Source organism: Rhinolophus hipposideros (assembly GCF_964194185.1).
Source record: "Rhinolophus hipposideros genome assembly, chromosome: X".
Classification (NCBI taxonomy): domain Eukaryota; kingdom Metazoa; phylum Chordata; class Mammalia; order Chiroptera; family Rhinolophidae; genus Rhinolophus; species Rhinolophus hipposideros.
The window spans coordinates 55,276,872-55,297,377 of NC_138046.1; the positions used below are offsets into that span (position 1 = coordinate 55,276,872).

The 20,506-nt window shown below is 49.5% G+C and overlaps 2 protein-coding genes across 9 annotated transcripts; both read left to right on the forward strand.

Annotated features, from left to right (window-relative positions):
• Positions 1-2,459: 2,459 nt before the first annotated feature.
• Positions 2,460-5,001, forward strand: LOC308495018 (G-protein coupled receptor-associated sorting protein 2-like; the record flags this gene model as incomplete). Its single annotated transcript, XM_081043015.1, is given in 8 exon segments — positions 2,460-2,594; positions 2,701-2,795; positions 2,797-3,301; positions 3,305-3,811; positions 3,815-4,141; positions 4,145-4,771; positions 4,774-4,950; positions 4,954-5,001. Coding segments are annotated over 8 exon segments (2,421 nt in total).
• Positions 5,002-8,537: 3,536 nt separating this feature from the next.
• Positions 8,538-19,978, forward strand: LOC308495410 (G protein-coupled receptor associated sorting protein 3-like). Of its 8 annotated transcripts, none has more exons than XM_081043564.1 (6): positions 8,538-8,903; positions 10,527-10,695; positions 15,761-15,862; positions 16,262-16,342; positions 16,947-17,025; positions 17,345-19,978. In XM_081043564.1, the coding sequence occupies exon 6, from the start codon at positions 17,621-17,623 to the stop codon at positions 19,262-19,264; it is 1,644 nt and encodes a 547-aa protein (XP_080899690.1). In that variant the 5' UTR covers positions 8,538-8,903; positions 10,527-10,695; positions 15,761-15,862; positions 16,262-16,342; positions 16,947-17,025; positions 17,345-17,620; the 3' UTR covers positions 19,265-19,978. The 8 variants fall into 8 exon arrangements, with proteins under 8 accessions (XP_080899690.1, XP_080899687.1, XP_080899686.1 ...); XM_081043561.1 differs by having other exon boundaries at positions 8,557-8,903; positions 10,527-10,595; positions 16,246-16,342; XM_081043560.1 differs by having other exon boundaries at positions 8,559-8,903; positions 16,246-16,342.
• Positions 19,979-20,506: the final 528 nt, after the last annotated feature.

Consider the following 20,506-nt stretch of genomic DNA (forward strand, 5'->3'; position numbering starts at 1 on the left):
CTACAGCATGTGGCATCCAATAGGCCCTCAAAATGGTAGTTGCCCATTCTTATTTTTCCTCCTGCATTCTGTCAAAGTGATGCCTGAGAAATTAAAATATTAATAATAGCATGACTTGGAATCCTTGTGAGGAGCTCAGAGAGTCGGGAAGGCGGACCGCCTGGGCCCGGAGACTGGAAAGGCAAGTGGGGGTGTTGTGGGGGCGGGAGATGCCCCACCCCCCACCCCGACCAGCTTACAACCGGCGCCCAGCGCCTGTCAGCCTGGCAGCCTGGCGAGGAGGCCAATGCAGCCACCAGGTCGGAGCCGGTCCCCGAGAGAGGTGCGCAGTGCCGCGGGTCGCCTGGGAGGAGGCTGCGCGGGAGGAGGTGGAACCGCTGCGCGGAGGCCGCCAGGGCACTTGCGCGGAGGGTGTGGCTGCGACTGGCGCCAGCCGGGCCCAGGGCCCAGGGCCCAGGGGTGGCCTCACATGCCCCCTGGGCTCCTGGGGAAGCGATGCACGCAGGCCTCTCCACAGCCAGCTTTCCCGGAGATGACTGTGGGGGAGGCTGCTGCTGCGGGAGAAACGGGGGAGACGGAACTGGGCTGGGGGGCGCCGGGGCGGGGGCGTTGGCTACTCCGGGCCCTGATTCTGGAAAGGGCCTGCTGGTCCCCGAGGCCTGGGGGCTGTCCCTTCCCACAGGGGCTTCCTTGATGCCAAGGTCTCTGCTGTGTGCCCAGTGGGCTGGGGGGCATCTATCTGCTGCGGAGCTGCTTGAGAGAAAGTTGGAGCAGGGAAATAGCGTGCGTTTCTGGAGGTGTGTGGGGGTGGGGGGTGGGCAGCCGCCAGTGACCGGAGACCCCAATTGGGGTGGGTGACTGTGACCAGAGAGGGTCAGGCATCCAGGAATAAATCCCAAAAGTTCCATCTGTTCCAGTTCCAGGTACTAGGCACTTCCCTTGGCTTCCGCCCTTACCTCCAGCCTTAACTGGGGGTAGGAAAAGGGGCTCGGAGGCGAGGGTGAGACGGAAGTCACAGTTACAAGTACCACTGCACAACCTGTTTTCTAGAATATGCGGGCGCCCTTCCCCAGATTTATGCCGCCCAAGGCAAAGGGGTGTGGTGCACCTAGTGGTGAATCCTCAGAATTGAAGACGGGAGCGATGGGACAACTGTGATGTCAAGAAAAGATGTCGTTATCTGGAACCCTGAAACAGAGGGCCGTAGTAAAACGAGAACGTTCTACCTAGAAGACCTTAAATGTTGAAAGACAGATCACATGTGGACTCCCATCATTGGTGTTGGTCTGTCCACCAAGTGCTCAGTTGCTACCATGGTCTCCTGACTGTGTTTTCTTTTCGTCCATTTGTCCCTAAGCTTACTTTAAGACCGGTCACTTCTGCAAGGAAGGAAAGGAGGAAGAGACAGGCTCAATTCTCTGGAGTCTGATGCGAAAGGGGAAATGCAGGGGATGGCGACAGAGTAAGTGGCAGGTCTTTGATCCACCTCTCCTGCTCTCTGCCAGATTTACACACTGCCCCAGCATCCCTTGTCCATTTCCTGCAGGAGATATTAGGAATATTGGGGTAGGTGTGGATTGGGCTGTGAATGGGAGGAGAAGACCTGAGATCAGACACCAGGAGACAGGAAACGTTAGACAAATTGGACCCTTAAACAGAGAGATGTTTGCGTCAGGGGTCAGGGTGTCTGCCTGTCAACCAAGCACTCAGACTGTATTTTCTCCTGTATGTTTGTCCATGGGACAGCCTGCTGTCTGCTCTAGGGCATAATTGGTACCACTGGAACAAAGCAAGGAGTGGGAAATTGCACCACATCAGAGCAGGTTGGTATGACAGTGGATACAACTTCGGGTGTGGTAGTGGTGACCGACGCAGGCCCAAGAGTGACTGGGGTCTAGTCTCAGGACTCCTCAGCCTCTCTCATTGCCACCAGATTTTCCCACCGACCTCACACCTGTGTGGTGGCAGGCCAAATAGTGTGGTAGCTGTGGGCAAAACGAATGTAACAGAGGGACTTTCTAATAGCCCAACAGCTCCACCAAGAATTCAAGGTCCAGTCTGTGTGTGTGTCCCTGCACGGACCGACACAATTCAAAGAGACTCAAAGCCCCGTGTCCTTCTCTCTCCCGAGATCCACCTCCAGTGGCATCTCTGGCCGTGTTGGAATTGCTGCTGAGCAACACCCTCAATAGATGTGCACCACCTGGGAACCATCCATCCTCCCCCTGCTTGGTTGTGCCTCTTCGGCACTCTGTCTGTGATATTGGCTGAGGCTGGTCTTGGGAAGGAAGCTGGTTGAATGGTATACTGGTGATTGACTCTAACTCTTATTTCCAACTGTATGGCCTGAATCACCGAAAATCGGTAGTATGAAGATACAGAATTGTGAGAGATCTGTGGTAGAGGCAGGGACTGTGGTACTGGTATTATATTTAACTATGTTCCCTGTAACTGGTACTATGACTGGGGCTGAGATTGAGCCTGGGGCCCAGGCCAAGCCTGAAAAGAAGGCTGGAGAAGAGGCTGGGGGTGGGGCTGAGACAGAGAACAAAGTTCCGATGGTGGTCAGACCCAAGGTTAGGACCCAGGCCCAGGTAATGCCTGGGGTAAGGCAGAACTCCATCCAAGGTTATGAATGGTGCAAAGCCCAAAACTGTGTCCTTGTCTATGAATGGGGTAAGGCCCAAAACTGAGTCCCAGGCAATGGCTGGGGCAAGGTTTAGAAGTGAAGTCCAGACAATATCTGGGGCAAGGCCCAAAACTAAGACCGGGGCAGTAGGTAGGGCATGTCCTAAAACAGGCCAAGGCAATCCCTGGGCCAAGGCATAAGGAAGAAGCCCAGGCTTGGGCCCAGACTGAGTTTGGGGCTGAGGCAATGCCCCCAAAAGAGGGCAAGCCCCAGACCAATGCAGTAGCCTGGCCACTGCTCAGTAGTGAGTGTGGCTCAGGTGCTAAACCTGTGGCCCTGTCTCTGGATAGGGAACTGCTCACGGTGGACACTGAGACCTTTCCTGGCTCCCAGGGTCAGACAGGAATCCAACCCTGGTTTGGATCAGGGGAGGAAACTAATACCAGGTCTTGGTGCTATCCCAGGCCCAGGGCCAGAGCGGAGGGCTCTAATGAATCTGGATTCTGGTCAGCAGATGTGGTCTCTATGATGTCTTCCTTCTGGGCTGGAGAAGAGGCCAGTATCAGATCACGGCCCAGGGAAGAGGCCAATACCAGGTCCAGGCACAGGGCTAAACATCAACCTAACGCCAGGTCTTGTCCCAGATCCAAGCAAGATTCCTATATTGATTCCTAGTCTGGGTCTGAGGAGGAGTCCGGCAACCCATTCTGCTCCTGGGTTGGAGAAAATACCAATAACTTGTTCAGACCCAGAGTCAGAGATGAAGCAAATGTTAGGTCCAAGCTCAGGACAAAGATAGAGGATGCTTCTGAGTCTGCAGATGAGTACTTTAAGGAGTCCTGGTTTGTGCCTGGAGAACAGGCCGATAGTAGATTCAGGCCCAGAGACAAGGAAGAGCCCAGTACCGTCTTGAAGCCCAGGGCCCAGAAAGATGCTGATAACAGTGATAGGGTCAAACAGGAGCCCAGGTTTGAGGAGGAAGTCATCACTGGGTCCTGGTTCTGGGCAGAGAAAGAGGCCGGTATGGAGGCCAGGTCTTCTGCCATCTGTGAGTCCATACCAGGGGCTGAGGAGGGGGCCATCAGTGGATCCTTGTTCGGGACTGAGGAAAAGTTAAGTTTGGGGGCTGTGGCCAGAGAAGAGACCAGGCCAGAGTCTGAAGAAGAGGCCATATTTGGGTCGTGATTCTGGGACAGGGATGAGGCCCGCTTTGACCTAAATCTCAATCTGGTGGACGAGGCTAGTCCCAGGTTCCGCGATTCAGCTGAGGAAATAAATACATCATCCAGGCCCCAAACTTGGGAAGAGGTCACCGTTGAGTTCAAACCTGGTCCTTGTTATTTCGTCGGTTTCCCATCCCCAAGCCCCTTTAGAATTTCTGAAGAAGCAGCAGCAGCTGCATTCGCTGAACTGTCTGAGGGAAAGCCCCAGGATGCAGAACGTACCCCAGAAGGGGAAGAGCAAGAATCTGTGCTTCAGCCGGATCAGCCTGATCCTGAGTTCCCATTTCAGTAGGAACCATCCTACAGGTCAGTCCGGGAAATTCGGGAGCATCTTAGGACCAGGGAGAGTGCAGAGCCTGAGAGTTGGTCCTGCAGCTGCATCCAGTGTGAACTTAAAATTGGTTCTGGAGAGTTTGAAGAACTCCTGTTAATGGACAAAATCCGAGATCCTTTTTTTCAGGAACTATTTAAAATCATAATAGGTATGAGAAGTGCTCCTCAATTTACCCGACATTTCATTCAGGATTCGGGTGTCGTCTCACTTATTGAAAGCTTGTTCAATTATCCCTCCTCCCGAGTTAGGACACAGTTTTTGGAAAGTATGATCCTCATGGCTCCACCATATCCAAATCTAAACATGATTGAGACATATGTATGTCAAGTGTGTGAGGAAACCCTTGCACAAACCGTGGATTCCCCCGAGCAGCTGCTTGGATTAGGGCTGCTTAGATCCCTCACTACTACTACTGACTATCACACACTGGTTGCCAATTTTATGTCTGGGTTTCTCTCCCTATTGGTGACAGGAGACGCAACAACAAAGTTTCACGTTCTGAAAATGCTGTTGAATTTGTCTGAAAATGCCGTAGTGGCCAAAAAACTATACAGTGCCAAAGCTCTATCGATATTTGTGGGTCTTATTTTTTTAACATACTAGAAGAGTCAAATGATAACAGTCAAATTGTTATTAAAATGTTTTGGAATATCAGTAATACTATAAGGAACGGAACAATGGCCTTAATTGATGATGATTTCAGTCTTGAGCCACTTATTGCTGCATTCCATGAATTTGAGAACTTAGCCAAGGACCTACAAACCTAGATAGACAATCAACATGATCCTGACCCTGAGGGGGGACAACAAAGATAATATGATTAACCACCTGCCTCTGATCGGCCTGCTGTTCCCAAAGAGCCCTGAGTAGTGGCTTTCGTTTTCACAGCCTGGTTTTATGTTGTAACTTATGTTTTTAAAGCTGATGTTAACTTGGTCCAATTCTTGGTTTGAGCTGGCTCATTTTGTGGATGCCAAATGAACATCAGAGCTGAAAACACATGTGGTGATATTTGTCTTGCCATCCATATTGCGGTATATTTCACGTATTGAGCTTCCAATGAACGGAGTCGTTTATGTAAGCTACCCTGCTGTTTGTTGTTTAAACAAATGGTTCCTTATTTGAGTCTGTGTTTTCAATAAAGTTCTGTGTGAAAACTGGCAGAAGTGGCCCTCCTTCAGTGTAAAATCCAGATGCAGGTACTTTGTGCACACTGACAAACATAGATAATCAGTAGCATGACAAACATAATCTCATTGGAAAATTCCATTCCTGGAGCTTAAGAAGGAAAAGACTACTGTGGGCCGTGGTACTTGAGGATTGCTTCCGAGAAGAGGGACCCACTTAAATTGGTCGCCGAGGGCTAGGGTAAGACAAACCATTAGGTCATTATTGGGAGTGAGCAGTGGTGGTATGAAGAAAAGTGTGTAACTCGAAAATCTGCTCCGGTAGCGAGGACATACCCTGTCTGCCTGAAATAGGTGAGACACGTTTAGTTAGGGATGCAGTTGGAATGAGGCCGGTTTAGAGACCTAAGTCAGCCAAATCTGCACATTTTACAACTCAAAAGTACAGGTGTTGCTTCAGTACCACCTAAAGAATTAAGGAGTAGAATAGCACACCAACTAAATGGAGTCAGGAGTTAAGATTCTCTTTGTGCTCCCAGTCCAAAGAAAGTATTAAGGAAATCCCATTCAGCTATTAAAAATGGTCTGTTCGTTGGCATGAAATGACAATCATGCTTTTATGTCCAGTGAAATAGAGAAGAGTGTGAGTGACATCTATGGGAAATTAGATCCCATTTTAAAACCGTGTGTGAATAAACACAATTTCTATGAAATTTCAGTATGATTTTCTAAGAAACTTCATGTATTCCACAGCCTAGAATAAAATCACTCATGTGTGGGATATAAAACTGAAGGCAATGGAGGAACAAGACAGACAAAGAAACAAAAACTCATAGACACAGACAACAGTTTAGTGGTTACCAGCGGGTCGGGTCGGGGGGAGGGGTGGTGGAAGAGGGTAAAGGGGGTCAAATATATCGTGATGCAAGGAGAACTGACTCTGGGAGGTGAGCACACAATGTGACACATAGGTGATGTATTACAGAATTGCACACTTGAAACCTATGTGATTTTACTAACCATTGTCACCCCCAATAAATTTAATTAAAAAAAAACATTAAAAAAATCTACCATGCTAAAAACAGTTGTCAGAGATAAACATTAGGGAGATTGAAAAATTAATATGACAGGACTTTTTCTTTTAATATGCTTACAGTTAGTGCCTCAAGTTATAGGCAGACATGTTAGAAAGGATACAGTTATATAAGTGAATAAACTGTATGCGTTAGAAATAATTTTTAGAGAATAAACCACTTAGAAAAGACAGAAAGGAATAAGACTTAAGGAAAACTAGCTTTTTAAATGAAATGTTTAAAGAAAAATAAATTATCCAAGTTATGTTTATATTCATCTCTCGACTGTACAAAGATGCCAAATTTTTTTACATGACTATTTCATTTAAAAAAATCCTAACATTTCCGTTTGCAGTGACAACAGGGTTATGGAAGCACACAGACAGTGGCGATGGTTGCACAACATTGTGAATGTACTTAATGCCACTGAATCGTACACTTTAAAACGATACCTTTTATGTTATATCTTCCATATTACTAAGTGAAAAGGTCACGCCATACTTTCAGATAGAAACCACAGAACTCAGGGATAGACTTGGTTTGGAGAGGGAATCCAGACTTGTGCAAAATAGGTTTTATTATTTTTTAGGCACAGTGAAAATGTTATTTCTGTTTTGTCTGAGGATGCTGTTAATTGTTGAGAAGGTAAAATTATGACTCATAAGTTAGAAATGAACATTTGAAAGATTTTCCAACACAATGAAGAACTGCCGAGATTACAAAAGGGGCTGAAGGAGATATGTGTGCATAATCACAATAAAAACAAAATAACGTTAAATTTTATATACACATAGAAGATTCATAAATGTTAGGATAACATTGCTGGCTTAAATAAAAAACTAGTTAATATCTTAAGTGCAATCAGTTGTAACCATGGATGTTATGCGTTCCACTGGACATAAGCCATTTCCAGTATCGGACAAAATATCTACCAGTTAACACCAGCCTCTCAATGTAGAAAACATGCTGTGTCAATTCCTCAAAAAAATTACGAATAGAATTACCGTATGACACAGCAATCCTTCTCCTGGGTATCCACCCAAAAAATCTGAAAACATTTATACATAAAGACACGTGTGCTCCAATGTTCTTTGCAGCTTTATTTACGGTGGCCAAGACATGTAAACAACCAAAATGTCCTTCAATAGATGAATGGATAAAGAAGTTGTGGTATATATACACAATGGAATACTATTCATCAGTAAGAAAAGATGAAATAGGACCATTTGTGACAACATGGATGGATCTTGAGATTATAATGCTAAGTGAAGTAAGTCACACAGAAAAAGCAGAGAACCGTATGATTTCACTGACATGTGGTACATAAACGAAAAACAACAAAGGAACAAGACAAACAAATGAGAAACAAAAACTCATAGACACAGACAATAGTTTAGTGGTTACCAGAGGGTAAGGGGGTGGGGGGTGGGAGATGAGGGTGAGGGGGATCAAATATATGGTGATGGAAGGAGAACTGTCTCTGGGTGGTGAACACACAATGTGATTTATAAAAGATGTAATACAGAATTGTACACCTGAAATCTATGTAACTTTACTAACAATTGTCACCCCAATAAACTAAAAAAAAAAGGAAAAAGAAAAAAAAAGAGAGTGAAGCGGAGCACTGCACTGAAATGATATCCAGTAACCTGTGCTGTCATTACCCAAGTTTTGTGTAACTTTTCTGGCAGAGCAGCATGCTTTTTTTTCTCCCTTTCTAGTACGCGAGATTTATGGAAATAGGGTAAAGGAGCAGTTTTGCCTCCCTTCACAAACCACAAGTGTTAACAGGGATCATCCCCGTGCTGGAAATTGGAATTTCAGCGTTATTTTGCCTATCAAGATTTTTCAGGACAGATCCTGTGTGTGTGCTTTAAGATGTCGCCCCGAGTTTTAGACAGAACATTCAAAGTCAGATCGTCTCCAAACCCCTCATCGAATGTTCCCCCGCCATCGCTGGGCTCCTACAGGGCAAAGGCCAGGCCTCGGGCTGGAGCGCGGGCTCCCTACCCCGCCTTCCTCCAGCTCCCGGTCTTCGCCACGGTCAGGAGCTGCTGTCCCCGGTGCTGCAGGGCTGTGGCAGACAGGCCGCCCGCGAGGTCACGTGGGCCGACGGTGGGTCACGTGAGCACGCCCTCCGTTGGGCGGGCCTCGAGGTGTGTCGCACGCAAAAGAGTGGGGAAGGACGCGCGCGTGAGGACCGGCCGACTGCCGCGGGAGGAGTGGCGGGACGCTAGGGTGGGGGCGTGTGGGGTGTTTCGCCACGCCGCACTAGCCTGGAAACTACTCTCTCGAGCGACCCGAGCGGCAGCATTTGTAGGTAGAGGAAACAATCCCGCGGCCGGTCGCGAGCGTCTTAGCAGGGCTGTCTGTTGTCGCGGAGCTCAAGAGGCAGGAAGTCATCCTGCGGGAGGCACACGCGGAGAGAAGCGGCGATCGCTCGCTGGCGGACCGGGTGGGTGCGAGGCCCCGAAATGGCATCCGCGGGACGCGGTGGCTGAGCCTAGATCCGGTGCAGTAAGTGCCTGGGACCCTCCCGCCCCCTCCGGCCTTCTGAACGCCCCGCCCCCGCCCCCGCCCCCGCCCGCGCTCCCCGCACCCCGCACCCCGCACCCCGCACCGCGGTCTTTCAGTCTGCGTTTCTCGGTGTGGGTGGGGGAGGTGGACGACACATGGAGGCAGTTGGCTTCAGGGGACGCCCAGAGACAGGAAGCGGTGAAGTGACCTTCGTGGCCACCCAATTCGTGTAAACCGGTGCTGCCACTGGCTCTGGAAAAGCAGGTGTGAGGATGGGGACCTTGCGCAACACCCCTGTCCTCCCATCTGTTCGCCACTCACGCTCTACGCGGTCTGTCTGTTCCTGACGATGGGGATGGATGGCTGAGACCGGCTCAGATTTGGGGTAGGGTGGGGGAGAAGAAGGGCGGTTTACGTCTGCATTTTGCTCCCAGGTTCCAGCTGCCTGGAGATGCGAGAGAGGAACGAACCCCAATCTGGGCAGCTCTAGGGAAGAGGGAGGCGGACGGACTCAGGAGGAGGGAACCTAGATGCGGTGGGCCCCTCACGGAGGATTTCTCATTGGGATACTGTCAGGCTTCTCAGCCCCCAAGAGGATCTCTGGATCTCAGCCCCAGGCAGCAGCTTCCTCCCATCTGGGGCAACTACCTCTGAGGCTCCCTCCCTTTTCATTCCTGGGTCGCAGGGCAGGCTTTTTCTGGGAAACACCTGCAGAAACTGCTTTATGCCTGGTCTCATAGGTTCCCCTCTGCAGACACTTGGCTCTCTTCAGTGTGTTTTGCTCTCTGCCCGATTCATAGGGCTTGCCCCCCACCCCCATTCTCATCCTAGGTAGCAGCCCTTCCTAAGTCCTTGTCCTCTCTCTCTAACAGAATATTACCCCCCTGATGCCCCAAGGCTGGCTACTAAGGCACTTTAGGAAAGTGTCCCTAGGAAGTAGTTCCTTCCCCTAACCTACAGTCAACGAAAAAACATCCAGTCTAAGAGAAAGCTTATAAGAGTTTATCTGAGCCAAACTGACGACAATTGCTAGGAAGCAAAGTCTCAAGGGACTGAGAAAATGCTCCGGAAGATGGCCGTTTTGCAACTTATTTTATACACTAGAATCAAAGGAGGAATGTTACATGAAATCCATTGGTTGTAGATTAAGAGGGTGAGAGAAAGCAAAGTGGGGAAATCTCTGGGATTGGATAAAAAGCAAAATGGAGAGACACATGCTTTTTTCACATTGGTGGGTACAGGATAGTTAATAGCATTTTACAGCACCTAGAGATGGTATTTGGGGAACGAGATAGCAGTGAGGGATTTTGTAGTTTCCTGCTCTGGTGTGCTGGATTGTGCCCCCTGGAGGGTCCAGAAAAAGGGATTACTCTGACATTCCAAGGGTATGTTGTCTTAGATGCAAAAAGACCACAGATAGGCTCACTTAAGGTAAAGACTGACCTTTGTCAAGGAAGCTACAGGCCAAGGATGTAACTTCCCGCCATGGCCCACCTTAGTGAGGATGTTTATGTTCACGCCATCCTATGTGGTTATTTTCAGTTCTCCTGAGCTTGTCAGGTTTAACATGTGGCCCCTTTTCCGTCCACACTACTCATATCCTTATTTTTATCCTCACTATAGGCTGAAACGCTGCTGTAATACGACTTCAGGCCCTCCTGTTTACATTGAAAAGCTAGCATTGAACAGTGGGTAAGTGGGGTAAAATTACAGACTGAGGCCTAGGACTACCTCCTCCTCTCTTACCCCTGCCTCCTTGGTTATCGTCTTTCCTCCACGCTCCAGAATTAAGGTAATCTAAGTGTGGTGGCCAACGTTGAGGTTGTGGTCTTTCCACTCAAGCTCTGTTGTCTCTGGTCTGTGTCTGTGTGTTTTTAGAGTTTGACATAGGAGAATAAATACCTCAAACGTGGTGTTGTATAGAAAGAATAGATCTAGCCTTTCTCCGTGGTTCCTGGCACAGTTTCAAAAAACCTTGGGAATCCTTGAGTGATAGGATTGTCTTTGTTATGCTAATGAACCGATCTCTGGCGGGCCCTTAGGTGGCCTCATGATGGGGCCTGGTCACCAGAAGGACCAACCAGGTGATTAGAGTTGGAACTTTGGCCACTGCAGGAAGGAGGGCTGGATTTGGGGTTCAGTCAGGTGACCACTGATTTAATTGTGCTTACATATGAAATCCCCAGGAAAAAAAAAAACAACCCTGGGCTTTGTGGAGCTCCCTGGTTCGTAAACACACTGATATCCGGGCAGGGGGATATATGCCCGGAACCCGTGGGAAGAGGGCATGGCAGCTGTGTGTCTAAGACCCTTCCAGACTTTGTCCTATGTGTAACCTTTATAATAAAACTATAATTCGAAGAATAGCACTTTTAGTGAATTCTGTGAATTGTTCTAGGAAATTATCACATCTGAGGGGGTCATGGGAACCGCTGAATTTATAACTGGTCAGTCAGAAGTATGGGTGGCTCCCCAAGACTTGTAACTGGCATATTATCTGAAGGGGGACAGTATTGCTGGGGACTGTCCCTTTAAATCTGTGGAGTCTGATGCTACCTTCAGGTGGTTGGTGTCAAAGAACTGATGTTGCAGCAATGGTGTCATGCATCCCTATTTTTAGCAGCCACCCTTAGATTAATATCTGTGCATCATACATCAACAACAAAGTGAAGGAGGAAGAGCCCACCCGTATATTATGGGTGAAAAAGTAGCCTGTGTGACATAGCCCTGCATTTAGATGATTTTTAAATCCTCTATCATTTTTTTCTTTTCTTATCGGAGCTCCCTCAGGTTAGAAGTCCTGCTGGGGGTTCTGCATTCATATTTGGGGACCTTCACATTGCGGCCTAGCCAGATACCTCTAAGTCCCATGGGCATCCCAAAGCAGACCTGTGGGTTTTTAACGTCTCAGCCAGAGGGCGGGGTGACTGGTGTGTGTGTCCGTCCAAGAATGAAGGTTGTGATCACTGGGTTCTGATCACTCCTTGGCCACGATCATCCCTCATGTTTTTCGGGAGTGTAGATGAAGTAAAGACCTCATCACTCATATGGCTCTTTTGTTTCTGTCCCCTTTCTGGATAAATATTACGGGCTAGCTCATGGAATAAATATCACGGTCCATTCACATGTCATTTGACCTAAAATGTTGCTGCCTCGGGATAAAGTTTGAGTGAAATTGTCATCTCTTCAGTCATAAATGAAGGCAAGGTATGTTCTTACAGCCTTGCCGGACGATTAGCACCCACTGACACTCTCTGCCCCCAGTTTCCAAAGAGCAGCCTTCAGTGAGATCTCCTCTATAGGAGACCACCAGGTTCCCTATGCAGGGTTTCAAGGCCCGGCACCCTTCCATATAAGTCCACCTTTCTGTCTCCACCTCCCAACGCATCCTTCCAAGTCAGTGTAGGGGCTGGAATGAGATAAGGACACACACAGTTTCAGGAGGCACTCCCTCTCAGGTGCCTCACCCTTGTCCAAGCCCTGCTCCACTTTGCCTGCACTCAGGCCACACTGGACTCTCCTGCTGTTTCCCAACCCAACTATCCCCTCTGCTTGACTACTTCTGTGCCTTTCCCCACACTGTTCACTCAATCTTCAGTGCTCTCACAATCGTTCTCTGCCTACGGGAACCATACTCATCCTTTTAGGCTCCGCTCAAATGCTAGGTGTGTTTGAAGTCTTTCTGACACCCTCACCCTTACTCTTTGCCCCTTGGTAGGAAGTAATTCCTCCCTTCTGTATACTTACACAGTATTTTATTATTTCCGATTTTAGCATTTGTTTGTTTATACCATGTACTAGAGTCAGGTTTTTTTGTTCTTTGTTTTTTGTGGGGATTTTTTGTTTGTTTTTTTTGTTTTGTTTTGTTTTGTTTTCATGAAATAGACAGAACTAGTTTTGAGGGACAGGTAGCACAGAGGGAGAAACTTGGACTTTGGAAGTGTAAAGTCCAAAGGAGTACAGTTTCCAGGCTCTCAGCCTCATGTGGAAAGGTGCTGGCTCAGGTAGTAAATGGCCATCAACTGTGATTGGATGGCCATCAGCTGTGGCTCGTTGGCCGTCAGCTGTAACCAGTGAGCCACTGGCCACTAATATAACTGCTGTGGCCACGGTAGCAGAAAATGGGGGCTAGCAAGAAGATGGTGGCTGAGCCAGCAAGAGCGGATTGCAGTTAGGACAGCGGGTTGCAGATAGTGTGGCTCCTGCTTCCTGTGTCTCCAACCCAGCTGCCAGCAAGACCATAGTGGTCTGACTCCCCTACCTATGGCTCCGTGGGTGTTCCTTTTTGGCCTCACCACAGCCTGCGTTCTCATGTGGGGAGTGAGAGCAGAGACCCCGCAGGCCTCCCCGCGCGACAAATGGAGCAGCGAGCAGGACACTGTGCCAAAGACAAAAACAGGCACAGCTCGAGGATAGAGAGTAAGCATCAGAACCAGACTGAGATGTAATGCAGATTTTGTGATTATCAGGGAATTTACAACATGTATGATTACTGTGTTGACAGCTCTAATGGATAAGCTGCACAGGGACTGTGTATGGCAAATGGCCGAGACCTAAACTGCTTCTAATTAATCCCTGCCACATTTGCACACTGGCAAAGATCATGAGAGCTTGGATGGGACTGCAAGACAAGACAGAGGACAGGAAGAGGAACCAGGACGGTCCCTACCTGGTACCTGACACTTGGCTGTGGGGTCACAGACAGACAGTGGGGTCCTGACAGGGAAAGGTCCTCTTTCTTGGGCAACTGTGGGGACGGCAAAATGGCAATAACATGTGCTAGGATTTCGAATGATCAAAAAGCAGTGTGGCAGCAAGAATGAATCTGGGCGCATAGCAGTGGATTCTCTCCCAGGGTTAGAGGTCTCGGTCTGCCTTTAGGAGGGGGGCAGTGGTGAGGCCTCCGTGGCAGCCCCCTCTCCACTTTCCTCCCTAGGCCCCCAAACAATGAAAGAACTGGGGGGGGGGCACCTCAGGACCTCAGGGTCGGTCTGGCCTTCGATGGCCAGTCGGTTCCCAGCCAGCATTCTCCCAGCCCCCCTCCCATCAGCGTCCTGGAAGGATGACGGCCAGGAAGGGGGACGGGGCGTTGGACGAGGAGGGGGCCAGACACACCTAGGGGCGCTTTGTATCCACGCGCTGCTGCTCCCGACCTGCCCGGGGTCCCAGAGGTTATAGGGCCGGAAACGTCGTGGGGGCTCCCGGCAGGGGGCCGCGGAGGTCCACTGAGGCGGGCTGGCGTTACCTGCCCCTCAGGCTGGGGCTGCTCCCGGCCCCGCCCCCTCCGGGTCGGAACTGGGGGGCGCCGAGCGGAGGCGGGTGCGTTGAGCCCATTGGTGCGACCTCCCTCCGCCCCGCTTTCCCGACACCCTCGCGGCCAGCGCTTCTTGCCGCATCCTGCGCAGCCCCTGCCGGGTTTGGCGCAGCGGCGCGGGGGCCGGACGCCTCTTTGCAATTCGGTGCGCACGCGAGGCAGGGAGGATCCGAGTGAGGAGGTCCGAGGGGAGGGGAGGCAGGCCACGCGGGCCCGAGCCTGGAAAGGCAAGTGCGGGTGCTCTGGACGCGGGCGGTGGCCCCCCACTCTCGGCAGCTTACGACCCGCGCCCAGCCCCTGGCATCCTGGCGAGGAGGCGGAGGCGGCGAACGGGTCCGAGCCGGTTTTGGAGAGAGGTGCGCAGCTCCGGGGTCGCCCGCGCGGAGGCGCGGAGGCGCGGAGGCGACGGGCTGGGGCCCGGCCCAGGGTCCGGGAGGGGCCTGAGAGGCTCCCTGGGCTCCTGGGGAAGCGACCCACGCGGCCTCCCCCCAGCCTGCTTTCCGGGAGAGGCCGGTGGGGGAGGCTGCTGCTGCGGGAGAAATGGCGGAGCCCTGAGCCGGAGCTGGGATGGAGGGCGGCGGGGCGGGGGTGTTGGCTACTCCGGGCCCTGATTCTGGAAAGGGGCCTGTTGGGCCCCGCGTCCTTGGTGCTATCCCTTCCCACAGGTGCCTCGTTGGTGCAAAGTCTGCCGTCTGCGCGGCAGCGAAAGGGGTACTGACTGGGTAGATTAAGAAGACACCAAAATGAGGGGCGGCCCGGTGGGTCAGGCGGTTGGAGCGCTGTGCTCCTATCGGCCAGGTCGTGGGTTCGATTCCCACATGGGCCAGGGCGCTGAGTCCTACACAGCTAGACTGAGAAACAACAGCTGGAACCGGAGTGGGGGTGGGGAGGGGTGGGGGGGGAGGGGTGGGGAGGGGTGGGGGGGAGGGAAAAAGGGAGGGGGGAGACACGAAAATGAAATGTGTGCCTTTCTCTTAAGACAGCAGTTTTATTGCCTTGCATATTTAGATTTTACACCCTATACATGCAAGGAAATGGCGGGGTGAGGAACCCATCAACTCTGACAGGAAGGGTCCATGGAAATAAAGAGTGCGCTGTTAGTCCACCTTTGTCCTTGGGGAATCTGTCTTCTCGACATCCCAGCCCACTTTAATATGTTGAGATACTGGGGGGCGGTGGTTTAGAATAGAGGGGAGGTTTTGGAACAAGCAATTTAGAACGCATGAAGTCATTCTGCTTCTTTACTTGCTGGTTCCGGAAACCTAAGCATCATCTCCATCCTCCCGGCCCAGTCCCTGTCATTTCGGGGCAGAGGTAGTCCCACAGATGTTGTGGAGTTCCTGAGGGTGGATACCTGAGGAACCATGGGAGTTGGAAGACATTTTTTTGTTTCTTTGTTTTTTTGCTTATTTCCTGATCCTTGAAAAGGAGATGTTAGGACCTGAATTCTGAGTATCTGCCCATTAATTAACCTGATGTCTTTTCTACCATTATCAACATAATTTCCTGGTGTTTGGCTGAATGCCCCTACCTCTTTCTGTAGGGCGTGACTCTTCTGCAGCTAGAGGACTGTTTTTTGGGGGGAAGGATCGCATCTCCAGAGGTCCCCTGCTGCGAGGACTGGCTGGCATAGGTGCTGAATGAGGTAGGATCTATGCATGCATGGAGAAGAGGAAAAGGCAGGGTCATGCAGGGGTGCTGTGGAAATGACCGTCCCCATTATCATTACTGCCTGCTTTCTAAATACAGTTGCGTATTTTCCACTACCCACTCTGGCACCTCATTTTTGTTCAGGGAGAGAGGTGTGGCCTCTGCTGGGAAAATGACTGACTTCAGAGTTGGGAGGTGTAAATAGACAAGCTGCAGGTCTTAGTGGAATGCAGGGGGAGTCATTTGGGAGGAGCAGACAGGTGGGAGACATTTAACATGACCTTGAACTTACGAAAGCATGTTATAACACTTGTCATGAGTGTTGGGCCCACTCAGTCTCCTCTGTTTTCCTTCCTTGGCCTTTTTGTCTATCTATAGGCTTGTTCCTTTGTAGGTTCCTGTTGAAATCTGTAGGTAGCTGTTCGCTTTGAACGTATTTAAGAAAGAGGCCGAAAACTATTCACTTGGATCCAAGGTGAGTGTGAGCGTGAGCACCCCTCTTGAGTGGGGATGGGAATTGGATGTTGGCACGTCAGTCAGTCCAGATCATATCTTGGAGCCACTGTCTTCCAATCTTCTAGACACCTCTGCCCTCACATTTGCGTATAGGAAATGGGTGTGGGGTGAGCCAGGATCGTGCCTATGGGGTAATCGATAGATACCCAGGAAATGGGGAGGGAAGCCCTGAGGAAGACCAGGGAGGCCAGAGTCGTTCCACAGTTGACCCTTGAACGACACGTGTTTGAACTGCCCGGGTCCACTTACACGTGGATTTTTTTTCATGTGACCACAGTTCACTGGACCCACGCAGTTGTACTGACTGCAGTTCAAACCCTCATTGTTCAAGGTTCAGTTCTGTGGTTGGGAATCCACATGTGCTGAGGGCCGACTTTAGTTGTCTGTGGGTTTTCTGTTGCACGCGAAGTCAGCATCTCTAACCCGCGTGTCGTCCCCCAAGGGTCAACTGTATAACCAGAGCTGTAGATTTGAAAAAGGGCAGGCATTGGGTTTGGAAAGCAGAGTGGGTGTCTGCCCAGCAAAACTCAGAATTCCAATCCCTCCTGTGTTTTTGTCCTTAGGTCTGCCTGTGATTTCAGCTGTAGGGCTTATCAACACTGGAAGCAAGGAAGGAGGAGGAAATTGCACCAGATCAGTCAGGTTGGTGTGCGGCCTACCTGGATAGACCTGTAGATTGTAGTGGTGTATACCAAGGGGCCTGGGCATTCCTTAGCCTCTCTCCCTTTCAGCAAGCTTTCCCACCATCCCTGCTACTATTCAGTGCAGAGAAAAGAGTGTAGCAATGCCAGGGCAGGACACTGTTGGGCATTCGTGGGAGTGTGGAAGGGATAAAACGAGGTAACAGTTTTCTACGATTCCACTTCTCCAACCACACAGTCCCTGTCTACTCTGTTATGTCCTGTGTGGCTGCCTGCATAGATGGAAGAGATTCAAAGCCCATTTCCTTCTTCCCCCTCAGGTCCGATTCCAGCGGTGGCTGTGGAGGCCTTGGCGTGGCGGAAGATTACCCATCACCTTCCCTCGGCCTGAGTGCCTCTGCCCTCTGTCCGTATCATTGACAGAGGCTGTGTGTTTGGCAAGGGGACTGCGTGCCTGCTGAACCGACAGTGGACTGTAACTGTTGCTACAAAGTTTCTCTCTGATCCAGTGAAAGAGTGTCAAGACATCGGCCTGGGACAGGTTGAGAGCCAAGGCCAAGACTGTATAGGGCTACCTATATAACTGGGCTTCAGCCATGACTCGGAGTAGAAACAAGGCCAAAACTGCAAAAAAGGCTGTTGTGGAGGCCGAGGCAAAGAGAGAGGCTGCTGGTGTAGTCAGGCCTGGAGCCAAGACTCCGGCCAAAGCAGTAGCCAAGGCAGGGTCTCAGGCAGATTCAGTACCAGAGACGAAGGCAGTGTCTAAGAACAAGGTTGTAATTGAGATGAAAGAAAGATCCCTGGCAAATTTCAGTCCCAAAGCTGAAGATGCGGCCACAGGAGTATCTCGGTTTCGTTGTGTGGCTGAGGCTAGTGCAGAGTCCAGGTCCATGCGTAAAGATAAGGCTGGTATTGGTGCCTGCTCCTGGGCTGGGGAGGAGACCAGTGTTGGTTCCGGGTTCTGGACGGGAGAAGAGACTGGTAATCGTTCCAGGGCTAAGGATGAAGAGAGAGCTGATCCTGGTCCCCCGTCCTGTGCTGGGAAGCTGGAGCCTGTGGTGGCCGGGGCTAGCTGCAAGGCTAGGCCAGGGGCTGGGGAGGAGGAGGAAGAGAACGTTGTTGGGAACTGGTTTTGGGATGGAGACGAAACTAGTTTTGACCCTAATCCGAGACCCGTGAGTAAGATAGTTAGGCCGCAGCCTGTGGATGAAATTAATGAAAAGAATAGGCCGAAGGACTGGTCTGAGGTCACTATCTGGCCCAAAGCCCCTGCTGTAACCCCAGCAGTGCTAGGATTTAGATCCCAAGTCCCATCTGAGACAAGGCCTCCTTCATATATTGTCCTGGCCTCAGCTGAGGAGAATGTTCCTTCTTTGTCTTTGGCAGCAGTGTGCTCTTCCATGAGCACTCCTCCATGCTCACAGCCTATCCCTGAGTGCCCATTTGGTTCTGAGCCTTGCATTCAGACCATAGAGGAGATTAGACGCCAAATCAGGTTCAGGGAGGCGAATGGGATTAAGCCATTTGCTTGCCCTTGCAAAATGGAATGCTACATGAATTCTGAGGAATTTGAAAAACTTATTACCTTACTTAAGTCAACTACTGATCCTCTCATTCATAAAGTAGCTCAAATTGCAATGGGGGTCATTCATGTTCATCCATTTGCCCAAGAGTTCATCAATGAGGTGGGTGTGGTGACGCTTATTGAAAGCTTGCTCAGTTTTCCTTCCTCTGAAATGAGGAAAAAGGCCGTAATTACTCTGAATCCTCCTTCTGGGGATGAAAGACAGCGCAAGGTTGAATTACATGTCAAGCATATGTGTGAGGAAACGGCGTGTTTTCCCTTGAACTCACCCGGACAGCAGTCTGGATTAAAGATACTAGGGCAACTGACTGCTGACTCTAACCATCACCGTATTGTTGCCAATTACTTTTCAGAGCTCTTTCGTGTGCTGTCCCTGGGAAATCGTAAAACCAGAAATCTTGTTCTGAAAGTACTGTTGAATTTGTCTGAGAACCCAGCTGCAGCCAGAGACATGATCAATACAAAGGCATTAGCAGCATTAAAACTCATCTTCAACCAGAAAGAAGCAAAAGCCAATCTGGTTAGTGCCGTGGCCATATTTATTAACATAAAAGAGCATATCAGAAAGGGCTCGATTGTAGTTGTCGATCACTTGAGTTATAACACACTCATGGCCATCTTCCGTGAAGTTAAAGTGATTATTGAGACAATGTAAAATGAGACAGAAATAAAAGGGAACACTTTGAACAATCTCCAAACTCTTAATAACAGGCTGTCTGTTCTGAAAGAGCCTTGCAAAATGTTTTGTTCATTACAGTGTGCATATTGTGAGTTACATCTTTGTCACAGTATTGTGGCCGTCTCCAGCTTTGAGCTAGACGTTTTGGGGGTATCAAATGACTATTCCATCGTGAGCTGAAAACGCCTGTTGATTTTTACCTTGTGTCGATGGGACGCTTATTAACATTTCACTTAAGAAGTTAGTGAACCAGTTCATCCTAAGTAAGCTAACTTGTTCATTAGTATCTGCTTAGATCCATTTGTGGCTTCAAACGACATAAAAGATAATATCCTTGGACTTATAATCTAGTTGCGGAAATGCGCACACAAGATAGCAGTACGTGCAATCACGCATACACACACCCTCACTCTCTCTGTGAAATGTGCACTCCCAGTACGTAAAGGAGGCAAGGGTTGCTATAAGCTGTTTAGTGTAAGGAATTACTCTTTTATTCTACTTACGTCAGATAACTCATTTCTCAGTGTGTGAAAGTACTGGGTTATATGCTTTGAGGTTTTTAAGCCGTTAAGAAACTAAAAGAAGATCATACTGTTAATAGTGTGTGTAACTTGCTCCCCTCCCCGACTGACTGTGTATCGTGAATGTTTTTCCATGTCAATAAATACGCTTCTGCAACATGTTTTTGAATCACTCAGTGTTTTTGTGTATGTGTGTTCACAGTTGGTGCATAGTGCCTAATCTTTCATTGCATATCCTCTTAATAAACAACGTGCACAAATGTCTTCTCTTGCAAAAATAGCACTAAAGTATTCTGCCACTTGTCTTTCCAATCTAATATTTACATGCTTTCTATTTAATAGCTTTCTTGAGATGTAATTGACATACGTTAAAGTGTATTTAAAATATACGATACGATAAGTTTTGACGTGTACACACGTGAAACCATCGCCACAGTGGAGATAGTGACCGTGTCCATCAAACCCAAAAGTTTCTTCACACCCCTTTGTAATCCTTCCCTCCTACCCCTCCCTATGTCTCCGCACCCCCAGACAACCACTGACTGCTTTACGACAATATGGAATCATTATCATTTTCTGTAGTTTTATAGAAATGGAATCATACAACATGGATGTGGGGGGGGTCTGTCTTCTTTCACTCACCATGATTATTTGAGATACATCCATGTTATGTGTATCAATAGTGATTACTTTTTAT